Source organism: Dasypus novemcinctus, chromosome 30, assembly GCF_030445035.2.
Source record: "Dasypus novemcinctus isolate mDasNov1 chromosome 30, mDasNov1.1.hap2, whole genome shotgun sequence".
Classification (NCBI taxonomy): Eukaryota; Metazoa; Chordata; class Mammalia; order Cingulata; family Dasypodidae; genus Dasypus; species Dasypus novemcinctus.
This window is the reverse complement of record NC_080702.1, coordinates 25,627,117-25,639,592: the sequence shown is the minus strand read 5'-3', so window position 1 is coordinate 25,639,592 and position 12,476 is coordinate 25,627,117. Positions and strand designations below refer to the sequence as shown.

At 39.7% G+C, this 12,476-nt stretch overlaps 1 protein-coding gene and 1 pseudogene across 1 annotated transcript; both read right to left on the bottom strand.

Moving 5' to 3' along the window:
* Window positions 1-1,441: 1,441 nt before the first annotated feature.
* LOC105745708 (zinc finger protein 559-like) lies at window positions 1,442-2,210 on the bottom strand (annotated as a pseudogene).
* Window positions 2,211-2,316: 106 nt separating this feature from the next.
* On the bottom strand, window positions 2,317-6,760 carry ZNF559 (zinc finger protein 559). The gene is made up of 4 exons (XM_012523505.2): window positions 6,731-6,760; window positions 5,955-6,075; window positions 3,004-3,086; window positions 2,317-2,508 (listed from the first exon to the last, which is right to left on the bottom strand). Exons 1-4 carry the CDS (start codon window positions 6,758-6,760, stop codon window positions 2,317-2,319), a joined length of 426 nt encoding a protein of 141 aa, XP_012378959.2.
* Between the last annotated feature and the right edge of the window lie 5,716 nt (window positions 6,761-12,476).

The window sequence follows — 12,476 nt, the reverse complement described above, 5'->3', positions numbered from 1 at the left end:
CTATGCAGGCCAGCATCTGTGCAGGCCAGCACTCTGCATGGGCTAGCTCTCCACTTGGGCCAGCTTACCTTCACCAGGAGGCCCTGGGACTCGAACCCTGGGCCTCCTATACGGTAGACAGAAGCCCAATTACTTGAGCCATATTGGCTTCCCTTCACAAACCTACTCTTCATTTCCATTTAAGTTTTGTCTTAACATCCCTCATTCTATTCTGTAAAAAACTAGTCACTTCACTTTAGGAAAGAACTACATTTTCTTCTTTAACTTAATTTCATGAAACACAAACTTACAATTATCATCATCTTAAAGATCTAAAAAAGTGTCTGCTAATTTAGTTTTTCCATATAAACCTATGGGGATTACATCTAAGATGAATAAAATTAAAACAATTATAATTTATTCAAGAAACGCTTTTTCTTTTCCTCTTTTCCATAACCTTCAAGGACTTTACTTACTGAAGTTTGACAATTGGATTATTAATTACTGTCATTCCAAGGTTGTCAAAAAATTTAAATTAGGAAATTTACAGGACAAGTAAAGCAATATAAGGTTTATTCTGTGGTATTCCCTCTGACACTATCATTCTTAATTTCCAGGCCTAGTAGATAGAATTCTAAGCTAAATTCACATTTTTTCACACCTAGCCCTTCCTCCAATAGTTTCCTCAACCAGTTTTAATGAGAGTCTTGAATTCAGTCAAGGTTAGGGGAAGGTTGTGGGGTGGAGGCAGGGTAGATCAAGGAGCCTAGGAAAAAACATATTTCTTCTTCCAATAGTTTCTATATTCAGATTTCTATATGACCTTTTCATCCAGCTTGGCTTTTCTTATTTGCTGCTCCAGGAGTAGTCATTTACATATGTGGGTGTGTGTATATAGCTTATCTAAAATTTTGGCAATTTCAATACAACTCTCATAAGAATTTTCATTTGTTAATGTATATATTACCACCTGTATGTATGAAAATATACAATAAACAATCAGACAAACACAAATAGACACACAAACAGAAAACAGAAAACTCAACTAATTTCACTCATTCTCTTTTAGCATGGTTGGTCTTTGGGTTTTCATTACTCCATGCCTCTTGTTTTTACAGTTTTTAAATCCTTTAAGCTTTTTAGATGTTATCTGTAATTATTGTTTTTTATTACAGCTTTTAAATCAAATATACTTAATAAAGTGTTAAGATAGTTTTTTCCTTTGGATGGGCACATGCATAAATATTAAAGTATGTGAAATGAGTCAAGTCTTTCCCACACCCCTTAATTCATGACTTCTTTTCAGTTCTTAATACTTGATAAACCAAGAATAGCTTACACACGTTCCTTATGATCAAGTTTACATTTACTATACATTATTGTATGTTCAATAAGTGTGAGAAAGTAATGAAGGCTTTTCCATATTATTTACAAGCATAGGCCTTTCTCTAGAGTGAAGATTCTACATGTTCATTAGGTAGGAAGAATTACTAAAGGCTTCTGTGCATTCCTTGCATATGGCTTATCTCCACTGTGAGTTCTTAAATGTTGAATAAGCTATGCGGGTTGAGTAAAGACTTTCCCACATTCCTTACATTCAAAGGGCTGTTCTCCTATATGAGTTCTCATATGTACTATAAGGCTTGGTGAAACAGTGAAGGTTCTTCCACATATTTTACATTTATGCAGCTTCTCTCCAGTGTGAGTTCTTTTATGCTGATTAAGGTATGAGGAACATCTAAAGGTTTTCCCACATTCCTTACATTCAAAAGGCCTTTCCCCACTGTGAATTCTTTAACTGCTGAATAAGAAATGAGGGTCAAATGAAGGCTTTCCCACATAGAGTGAATGAAACCTTACAATCATAGGGTTTTACTCCAGGGTGAGTTTGCATATGACTTTCACAGCACATGGAATTATGAAAGACTTTCCCACACTCCTTACACAGATGAGGCTTCTCAGCTGTGTGAGTTCTCACATGTACAGTAAGATTTGTAAAACTAGCAAAGGCTTTGCCACATTCCTTACATTTGTAAGGCTTCTCTCCAATGTGAGTTCTCCTGTGTATCATAAGACTTGAAGAGTTTAGTGAATGTTTTCCCACATTTATTACACTCATATGGTTTTTCTCCAGTGTGAATTTGCATATGTACAAAAAGGCTTGTGGAACAAGTAAAGGCTTTTCCATAAGCATACAGCCTCTTTCCATCATGAATTCTTACACATTTCATAAGGTGTGAGGAGGAAGTACAGGCTTGCCTACATGGTTTATCTTGAGTGTGAATTTTCTTGTGAACCAGACGTAATAGATTTTGACTGAAGATTGTTCCACATTGATCATACTTGTGAGGTTTTTCTCCAGTATGGTTCTTGTGCAGAGTTCATTCTAAAGGCACTTCCACACTTACTACACTCATAAGTTTTCTTTCTCATGTAAGTTCTCTTGTAAGTCTTAAGGCACGAGTGTTCATTCATAGCTTTCTCCCATCGACCACAGTTATATAGTCCCTTTCCAATGTAGGTTCTCGCCTGTTGATAGATTATAACAGATAGATTATAATGACTTATAAAAGTTTTCTAGATTTATTCAGAGCTTCTCCTCCAAAACCCAAATTCTGTTTTATGTAGAAACATAGGTGTGATTGAAGATGTCTGTGGTTGTGTTTTATATATTTGACTGACCATTTGCACTGCATGCATACAGGTCCCACTCTTAGTGCTTTCATGTAGAATGAAGTGACTGTTCTCCAGAAAGTTCTGTTATATTTTACATATATGAAAATGTTTAATTGAGGGAACTCTCTGTCAATGAATAAGTTTGAATTTAGAGTTTTGGCCAAATTCATGACACTCAGAGGCTTTGTCCTGAAGAAAAAAAAAAAGGTTTCCTTGTGGGTGAATCACCGTGTCTCAGATGGCTCTTTGGGTTACTGTGCTTTTCTATCTTATGGAATTTCCAATTTTCTTCTCATGTGGAAGACAAGGAATTATTCTTGTGACTCTTACTATCCTTGTGACTCTTACCATTTGCACCACACTGGATGTTTTCCCCTGCAATGTATTCTGCTGAAGTGCTGACCATTTGGTATTAAGATGAATCTCCCATTCTGAAATAGAATGAAAAAAAGTTCTTGGCTAAAGAAATAATGGAATGAAGGTGTTCATCATTCAAGACCAATGTAATACTGATTCTCAAACTGACTTAAAATTTAGCTAAAAATAAGACTTCTCGTGCCCCCCTGGTCTTGGTTGGGGGTGGGCAGGATGGCAATCAGGTGAGGCATGCCATGTAGGCTTGGACACCTGGGCTGCCAACTGTGGGCAAGCTCTCTGTGTGCAGGCAGCCTGCCACAGTGATCCACAGTGGCAGGCCACACCATAGCAGAGTGAATGAAAGTGTGGACTTTGGTGTCAGGTGGAGCTGGATTTAAGTCACTGACCTTCCACCTGTCTTTGGGAAAATTAGGAGACTGTAGCTGTGTCATCTTATGATGTTGTCTCATACCAACCTGTATGTAATCCCCAGTAGTAAAGTGAAATATTCAAGGCTCTCCAGCACAGACAATGGCTACACTGGCCTTCAGTTTAAGAAAAGCCCTTCTATGAGTCCTTATAAGGTCATTGCACCTGCCACTGTGCGGTTTTTGATTGGCAGTCTCATTATCATAGGCTCCCTCCTGCTGGCAGGCTACATCAGCAAAGACCAGGGGTAGGGCAGACTGGGTGGTTCCTATCCTGATCATTGGCATCCTGGAGTCCTGCTTGATTTTTACCATCTGTGGATTGCCTGTTATGCATCCAAATGCTACTGGGGTTACTCAGGTGACGGCATTCCAGACTCTGATGATTAATACCCACCTCAGCCCAAAGAAGAGTCAGAGGGGGGACTGATCCCAGCCTTAAGACATTGGCAGAACCTATAGCTAAGAGCTAAATAATTCTTCAGATATTTAACAAAACTATGGACAGATTTTATGGGTCCATCCCAAAGATGTTAACTAAGCTTACAATTAGCTGACTAGGGCTTGCTTTATTTTTCATCTGGCCCTGGAAAAAGCACCTGACAAGTTTTACCACTTGAACTGCATCATGAAAGAATAGCAATTGTATAGAGAAATGGGAAGATGTTTTGTAGTGCAAAGTGTTCCACCACCGCCCTTTATAGGGTTGAGAGTTTCATTTAAATACTCCTCATTGTCAAATTGTTCTCTTGAAAAATGGAAAAATGCAGTATGCATAATTTCTTATTATTAAGTAATTATTTTTTTATTTTTTTGAGGTACCGGGGGCTGGGGATTGAACCTGGGACCTTGTGTTTGGGAAACCAGCACTCAATCACCAAGCCACATAGGTTCCCCTGAGTTGGTTTCATTTGTTTCCCTTGTTTGTTTTTGTTGTTTAGGAGGCACCAGGAACTGAACCCAGGACCTCCCATGTGGAAGCCAGCACTCAACTACTTGAGCCACACCCTCTCCCAATAATTTATTTTTAAAATATCTAAGTATCTTATCTCCTACACTTATCTCTAACTTTGTATTCTAGGGAAAACCTTGGTAAAATCAAATATTAATGTGGGTGCATCTGTAATATAATTACCTGCATTCTAATTGACAGCAACCAGGAAATTTTAAAACCTCAGAGTAGGTTTTCAAAATGTAAACACATCCTCCCTTCACCAATTCTTGGCCAGCTCTGATATGGTTCACTGATAGGGTGGCCAGCATATGACTTGGGTCATTCTGTCCTTTTGTAGATCAAGATGTTCTTTACAATCCATTGTTACACCTGGTATTAGTATGGCATTCTGCTGAAGATTGAACGACTAGGCCCAGATCACCAGAGGACTAGACTGGCTTAGTGTGATTCTGTTTCCTAGCTTGCAAAAAGTGACTTGCATTCAAAAGGAATTAAAATGGCAAAAGGGAGGGTGGGAGGAAGGGAAAGAGAGAGAGAGAGCTAGGAGAGAGGAAAAGAGGTGGGGGAAGACAGAGAGAGAGAGAGAAGAGATGAGAAGAGAAGACTGAGAAGTTTGGCTGTGTCAAAAGTTTGGAAATAATAAGTTTGGTAGATGACTTACTAAGAAATGATTCTATAAACACTGAGACTGAAAGAGAAAAGAGAGAGGCGTAACCAGGGGGAAAACCTGAAAGGAAATGGTTAAAGAACTGAATGCAAGTCATAAATTTTTTAAAAAAGGATGGGGGTGGGGAGAGCTTACTATAAGGCCAAAAAAAATTTAAGAAGATAGAAAACCAAAGAAAAAAGCAAGTTCAATGTATCCAAGGAACACCAAAAAACAAATGGATGTAGGATTTTCAAAAAAAGTGCATCTTATTCATATTCATATTTAACAGTTCCAAATGGACAGCACCTTTTATGGATTAGGGCTGTCATTTAAAAATCCGATGTGCACTTTCCTCATCTTAGAGAACTCTTCACTGTCCTCAGCTCTTCCCTTCGTTCCATCTGAAAGATTTCTCTGAGTCTGTGGAGCTGCTGTCCCACTCTCAGAGAAAGATGCATGATGTAAGGAAAACATGCAAGGGATGACAAACCAGGGACCAAGATTCTGCTTTTCAGGGATTCTTAGTACTGTCGGTTATAACTTGAGAAACAACAAAATAGTTATGATAAATCCAATGAAGCAGTAAACTTTCAAATGAACCTAAAATGTAAATGCACTGTCTCATTATACCCCAAAAGTATTGGTGATCTTTGCCTTTGAAACTCAGGCTCAAGCCTGAATACACATTTAAGAAGCCCTAAGTCTTTTATCTTTAGAGAAAATAAAGTCAGCGCCAGGAAGAGGTCTTTACTTTCAGCAGACAGTAGAGAGTAAGGTCAATGAGCGTGAAAACATCTGCCTGTTTACCACTTCATTGCCATTAATTAGCACAGATCTGATAATATAATCACTTAAGAAATATCTGTTCCAGGAAGAAACTACCCAAAGTAATGGTACCTGCCTTACCGACTAACTAGATTCTTATAGTTCTCCAGCATCCCATTTCTGTACAGATTTCTCTGAGCTTGATCCAGCAATGTCCATTTCTCTTGGGTGAAATCCACAACCATGTCCTCAAATGTCACTGAGTCCTAAACCATCACATACAGGTTGGTATCAGCCAAGTACCATCTCTACTGAATGCTCACTGAAGAAAGAGAAAGGGAGACCCAATACCTACACAGGATTCTATGGTCATCCATCTTTAACCTCAGGGCTCACTGAGCCTGACTCCTCTTCTCCTACCTGTCTATACATTAGTTGGTGATCTCACCTAATTGCGTGGTTTTAAGTACATCTTTTTCACCTGGTTGGATTTATCTCAACGCAACTAGACTGTGAGCTCTTATGATCTCATTTTTAGCTACCAGACAGTACTTAGCACAGTCCTAAGTACACAGATATTAAAAAAAAGAATGCTTACCAATGAGTCATTTCTTCAAAGACTGCACAAATTCTGAAATTAGAAAATATCCATTCCCTCCCTTACCATTTATCATAGCAAAATGATAGCATACAGCCAGCATGCATGAGAGAATGAATTAGCAAATGTTGAGATAGTAGGACTATCTCACTTATGTAATCTCTCAACACTAGGAGAGGACCAGAGACCTGAGGCAGTAAGACTGGAGCGCCAGTCCCTAAGCAGGCATATTTGCTTGAAGAAGCTCTAGTCCATTAGAAACAAAAGTTTATACCTGGTAGGGGAAGTATGTGCTCGTATAGAAAAATCAATTTCCTACTTACCTGAGCATGATTTGTCAGCCATTCAGCCATTCTTTCCTCCTCTGATTTTTCCCTCATAAAGACAGAAAAGTCTTGAGAAAGATGACCTCAAAAAAGAAATAAGCTGTGAAAGTTCAGGCTGCCACAATTTCCACACTCACAAGCCTGAATGTCACTCCACACTAAGTCAGCCAATGGGGTGCTGTTGCAAAATATCAGAAATTAGTTGGTTTTTATAAAGAGTATTTATAAAATACAGTTTGCCTGGGGGCAAAGTCCTATCTGCTGTAGAACTCTGAAACTTACAAAACCATTTATCTTCTTCCAATACACAAATGGACAAAGGATAAACATTTTCATTATCATGAGAAGAAATTGGGAGGGAAACATGAGTCATGAGTCCTCTACAGTTCAGTAAATTTGTAGGACATACTTCATTAGATGTCAGAGTCTGAGAGTAATTCTTAAGGTGATGGTTTCTTCCTGGGGCCTCATGGGAACTCACACTTTTCACTCACTTACCCAATGGTCATTTTCTTGGTTTCACCCTCATCAAGTATCTGGGGGGTCACCAAGCTCCAGACCTCACCCTCCAAGAGTGCTGGGGGTGATTGGCACACTTTACCCAATCTTTGGGTTAGAGTATTAAACACCCTAATACAGTGACATGAAGAAAACATTCCCTCTAACTTTTGGCATACAGGCTCAATCCTCTCAGAGCAATGACTTGACTACCTGGCCTTCCCTAACCTTTGGGGGACAGGCCCACCCCATTCAGACCTGTGGGGTAGTGACCTTAACCTCCCTAATCCTTGGGGAATGTGCTCCACACTCTCTGTACTCTGGGGTGGCAAAACTGTCCCCAAACATTGGGTGGGAACATCCATCTTCTTAAACTGCCAGGGCAAACTCACCCTATCTGTACACATGGGTGGGATTCCTCTCTTGGCCCAAGGGAATGTCTTAATTCCAGATCTCAGCTTCCTCTTAATTAAGCTGTTTCTCCTTTGATCTCTCCTTTCCATGTGCCTTTTAGTCCAAGCTGACAGTGTTTTTATTCTTATAGCTCTCTCAAAAAATTTGTTGGTTTAGCCTGCATGAAGCAGGAGTCCAAACAATTAGACAGTAAGACTTTCCGCAAGTCTTTCTGAAATAACTGCATCTTCAATTCTGATTTACAAGTTCCAAGTTTAGTTAAGCCCTCAAATGGGACACTATCATCTGGGAGCCTGATTTCTAGAGGCTTGGAATTTCTGAAATCAGTTTCTGATTTCTTTGTGCCCAACAGTTCATCTTTTGCTTATCTCTCTCATCTAGCATTTTCCTATGAGCTGCAAAGAGAAGCCAAGCTCATTCTCTGAGTTTACTTTGGAAAGTTCTTCAACTAAATGCCCAGGCATGCCATTTTAAAACTCTGCATTCCATAAAATACCAGGAGTTAATCTTGCTAAGTTCTCTGTGAATTTAAAACACAGAATACCTCTCCTCCAGTTTCCAATAATAGTTTCATCATTTACTTCTAAGGCCTCACAAAAAGTCCCTTTAGTGTCCATATTACTATCAAGAGTCTCTTCAAAGCACTGTAGGTCTTTTCTACCAAGCCTCTCACAATTCCTCTAAAAAATACCCCTTGCTACTTTGTATTAATAAAACCATTCCAGCATTTGGTAATTACAAAAGCATGACCCCACTTTCTGGTACCAAATTTTGTATGTCAACCAAAGGGGAGCTGGTGCAAAATATCAGAAATTGGTTGGTTTTTATAAAGGGTACTTATTTGGGGTAGAAGCTTACAGTTACCAGGCCTTAAAGAATAAGTTACTTCCCTCACCAAAGTCTGTTGCCACATGTTAGAGCAAGATGTCTGCTGATGTCTGCTAATAGTTTAGGCTTCCTGGGTTCCTCTCTTTCTGGGGCTTGTTTCTTTCTGGGCTCAGCTGTGCTGCTTCTTTCTGTGCTTATTCCCTGGGCTCCAGGTAAAAAAATCCCAACTCTGTCCATTGCCATGTCTTTTCTCTGTGAGTCCCTGTCCACAAAGGGGCAGGGTCTCAATACCCTACTGTCATGGCCCTAGGTCCTAATCATAATTTAATCAATTAAAATTGATACCTCCGACAGACCAGTTTACAAACATAATTCAATAACTATTTTTGGAATTCATAACAATGCCAAACTGCTACACCAGCCATCAATGCAATCAACTCATGAACAATTAAAGTCCAGGAAATGACCTTGTATTACAATTAGCCCAGTGTTTCCCTGACCAAAAAACTGTGCACTATTACCTGGCAGAGTTGGCACAGCCTAACCATCACAGTGCACTATACTGGATAACCACCAGAAGCTGGACTCTGTCTCTGAATACATGCTCTGTCCATGTGATGGACAGAAGCTCCACTGCTCCTAGGTCAGACTGAGAGTCTGCACACCCTCTGCTTGAGCTCCTAAATAAGCTCTCTTTCTACACAGACCCAGCTTCTCAATCACTAGATGAGAAGGAAAATTGTGTGGGATAAAGGCAATTTGAGTTAAACTACCTGTACAGTTTCTCATTAGTAAGCCAGGGATTATAATAATAGTTGTAGTGGATAAATGAGAGAAGCAATGCAAAAAGTGTCCATCACATCACTACACATGGAGTACAGCCTAGATTTTTGTGAAAAATATTACTTTGCATATAAAGAAGGCTTAGGGAAGCAGACTTGGCCCAATGGATAGGGCATCTGCCTACCACATGGGAGGTCTGCAATTCAAATCCCAGGCCTCCTTGACCTGTGTGAAGCTGGCCCATGCGCAGTGCTGATGCACACAAGGAGTGCCATGCCACGCAGGGGTGTCCCCCGCGTAGGGGAGCCCCACGCACAAGGAGTGCGCCCCGTAAGGAGAGCCGCCCAGTGTGAAAGAGAGTGCAGCCTGCCCAGGAATGGTGCCGCACACACGGAGAGCTGACACAACAAGATGATGCAATGAAAAGAAACACAGAGTCCTGGTGCTGCTGATAAGGATAGAAGCAGTCACAGAAGAACCACACAGCGAATGGACACAGCAGACACCTGGGGGTGGGGGGTGGGGAATAAATAAAAAATAAATCTTTAAAAAAAATAAAGAAGGCTTAAAGGAGATACCCAAAGTATAAGGGGTGGTGGGAATTCTATGTGATTTTTGACTTTGTCTTATACTTTTCTGTTAAAACCACATTATCTACAGTGAGAAAATACTACTTTATGATTTGAAAAATATCAAAACTTAGAAAACCTAGATAGTAAGAAGAACAACTTCAAAACACCTATGAGTAAAAAAGGCTTTGTAATGAAGATAATTTTCAATATAACAGAACCAAATGTTAACACCCCATAGAAAAATTCATGTGCTAGAGGCAGATGATCAAGCTCAGAAAATGCTCTCTCTTCTGATCACTGAGGATGCAGAGCCCACATACGTTCCCTAAATAAATGCTCATTACTCACCAATCTGGACTTGCCCAAGTCTTTCTTTGGCCTGATGTATCTACTTCATTTTGGCAGGAAGCTGTTTTTTTTACACAGCTTCTTGCCATACTTGGGACAATGGGTGCAGTTGGCAGGATACATCAGATACAAAGTATGAGCCAGGGTGAGGAATCCACAGGAGGGAATATCCTAGGGTGGCCTGTACTTCCATGTGGGATGAGTTTGCCCACCTGCTTGACTGTTGTGGGCCACTGTGGTATGGGTATTTGCACCCAAATACTGGAGGGACTAGAGTGCATGTTTCAGGAACAAAAGTTTTAAAATTTTAGTAAGGATGGCAGACACACTGCCACAGCAGTCAGCTAGTATAATGCAGAAAGACCAAGCCTGGGAAGGCCAACTGAATACTTCAATATTCCAAAGAAATCACATGGGGAGGTCAGCAGCTGTCACGCCATTTATTTACTCATGTGTCCTGATGACAACCATTGGGCAGCAACCACACTGTACAGTGGGAAGACAAAGATTAGATAGGGCTAGACAGCACAAAGAGGGGGTCTAGCTAACGCATAGAGCAGCTCAAGGGTACACGTAGCCTAATAAATTGTCAACAGTGATATGTACATGTAGGGCGAGTCTTGTGGGTTCCCAGCAGGATGTACACAAGTTAATGATCACTACACCTAAGGTCCTGTGTGCGCTGTAGCACACCTTCTAGGATGGATTGCTGGCCAATTCCACCTCATCCTTTCCCTGCAACCTACACAAATACCTAGTGGGTGGGGGAAGTGGGCATTTCATGTTCCATAGGTAGCCATTCTTATAAGCCATGTGGCTAGCCACAGCAGACTGAGGAAGAGAAATCCACCAAATAAGGTTAGAGTTACAACTAGAAAGGGATTTGCAGACTTCCACCTCTGCTTTAATGACAGGTGTCTTAGGCCAGCTAGATAAAAAGGAGGAAAATGGCTGGAGTATAGTGCTGTGGAGAAAAATCCCATATCTCAATTCAGCCAAGAATTGGCAATTCAGCTGTCTAAAATCAGCAGCTGAGCCAGCAAAATTTCACTTCTGGTAAATGCCTCAGGAATAGACTAAGAATTTGAATGCATCCTTAACCCATTTCCTATGTCAGATTTACATATATGGGAAAATATATCCCATTCTATGGAGGAGACCCAAAAGAAGATAAAAAAGCTTAATTGCTCAAATCAGTAACTGAAATTTAGAGGGAATAAATGAGGTAGTGCAGGAACCGAGGACAACTCCCTCAGCTATCTTTAAAGACCAAGTTGAGAAAAACTGGTGCTTTCAAAGGGCAAAGGGCATTGCTAAGGTCAATTAGAGCACTGTTAGAACTAAATGCTAAGACCTTTCACCCACCCCTCAAGGGATGGAAGATACTCTTAAGAAATTAGAAAGCCCCCAAGACAGCTGGTGGTAACAGAAACCTGGAATAAAAGGGCCCTGGGGCTGGAGGAGAGACTTACTACTGAATTAAAACAAAATATTTAAAGCATAGCCTCCTGAATATATATCCCTTGCTAAAAACCTGTTATAAAAGTATTCCCAAGAATGAGCTTGCATATTACAGGCAATAATTATCCTAGATAAAAATTAAAAGATGAATTCTGTCTGAAGAGAAACACTATGACTAATAAAAGTTTATTTTCTTTGTATTTTTCTCAAGATAGGCTCATAGCACCTTTTTCCCTTTTATTAGGTTAATATAAAGTTTGGGTGTTGTAAAAGACCCTCTAAGAATCTCATCTCTATCATCCAACTTTCATTGAAGGATGTGTTCACCGGATCACTTTTAAATACTGGATTGTGTACCTTTTATGTATTCTATAGACCAATAGATTATTTAGGAATGTTTTAAACAGGCAATGTAAAGGTATTTTAGAGTTGTTTCTTGGCACTGACTTGTAATGTAATTGAATTTTGCTAAATAATGGGTTTTCTTTAAGTTACTAATTCCTGGTTATTGGGTTGGAAAGTCTTTTTTTCCTAGTAGGTCAGATTCCGGCTATTTGCTGCACAATATCTGTTTTCCCATTATTATTATTATTATTATTATTTTTTATCAACAACTTTCAGATTCACCAAAATCTAGCAGAAAAAGGCAGCTCTACAAGTTATGGAACCATTACTCCTAAAACAGTTGTTTTTTGGGCACTTTCATCTCAGCCAATTCCAACTGCTAACTCAATTGTTCTTTTAGTGTTTAGAAAGATACACAGTTGAATGAAAATTAGTTAAATGACATAGTCAAGGTCTCCTTATTAATGAAGAAAATGAAGAGAAAATAGTTTAAA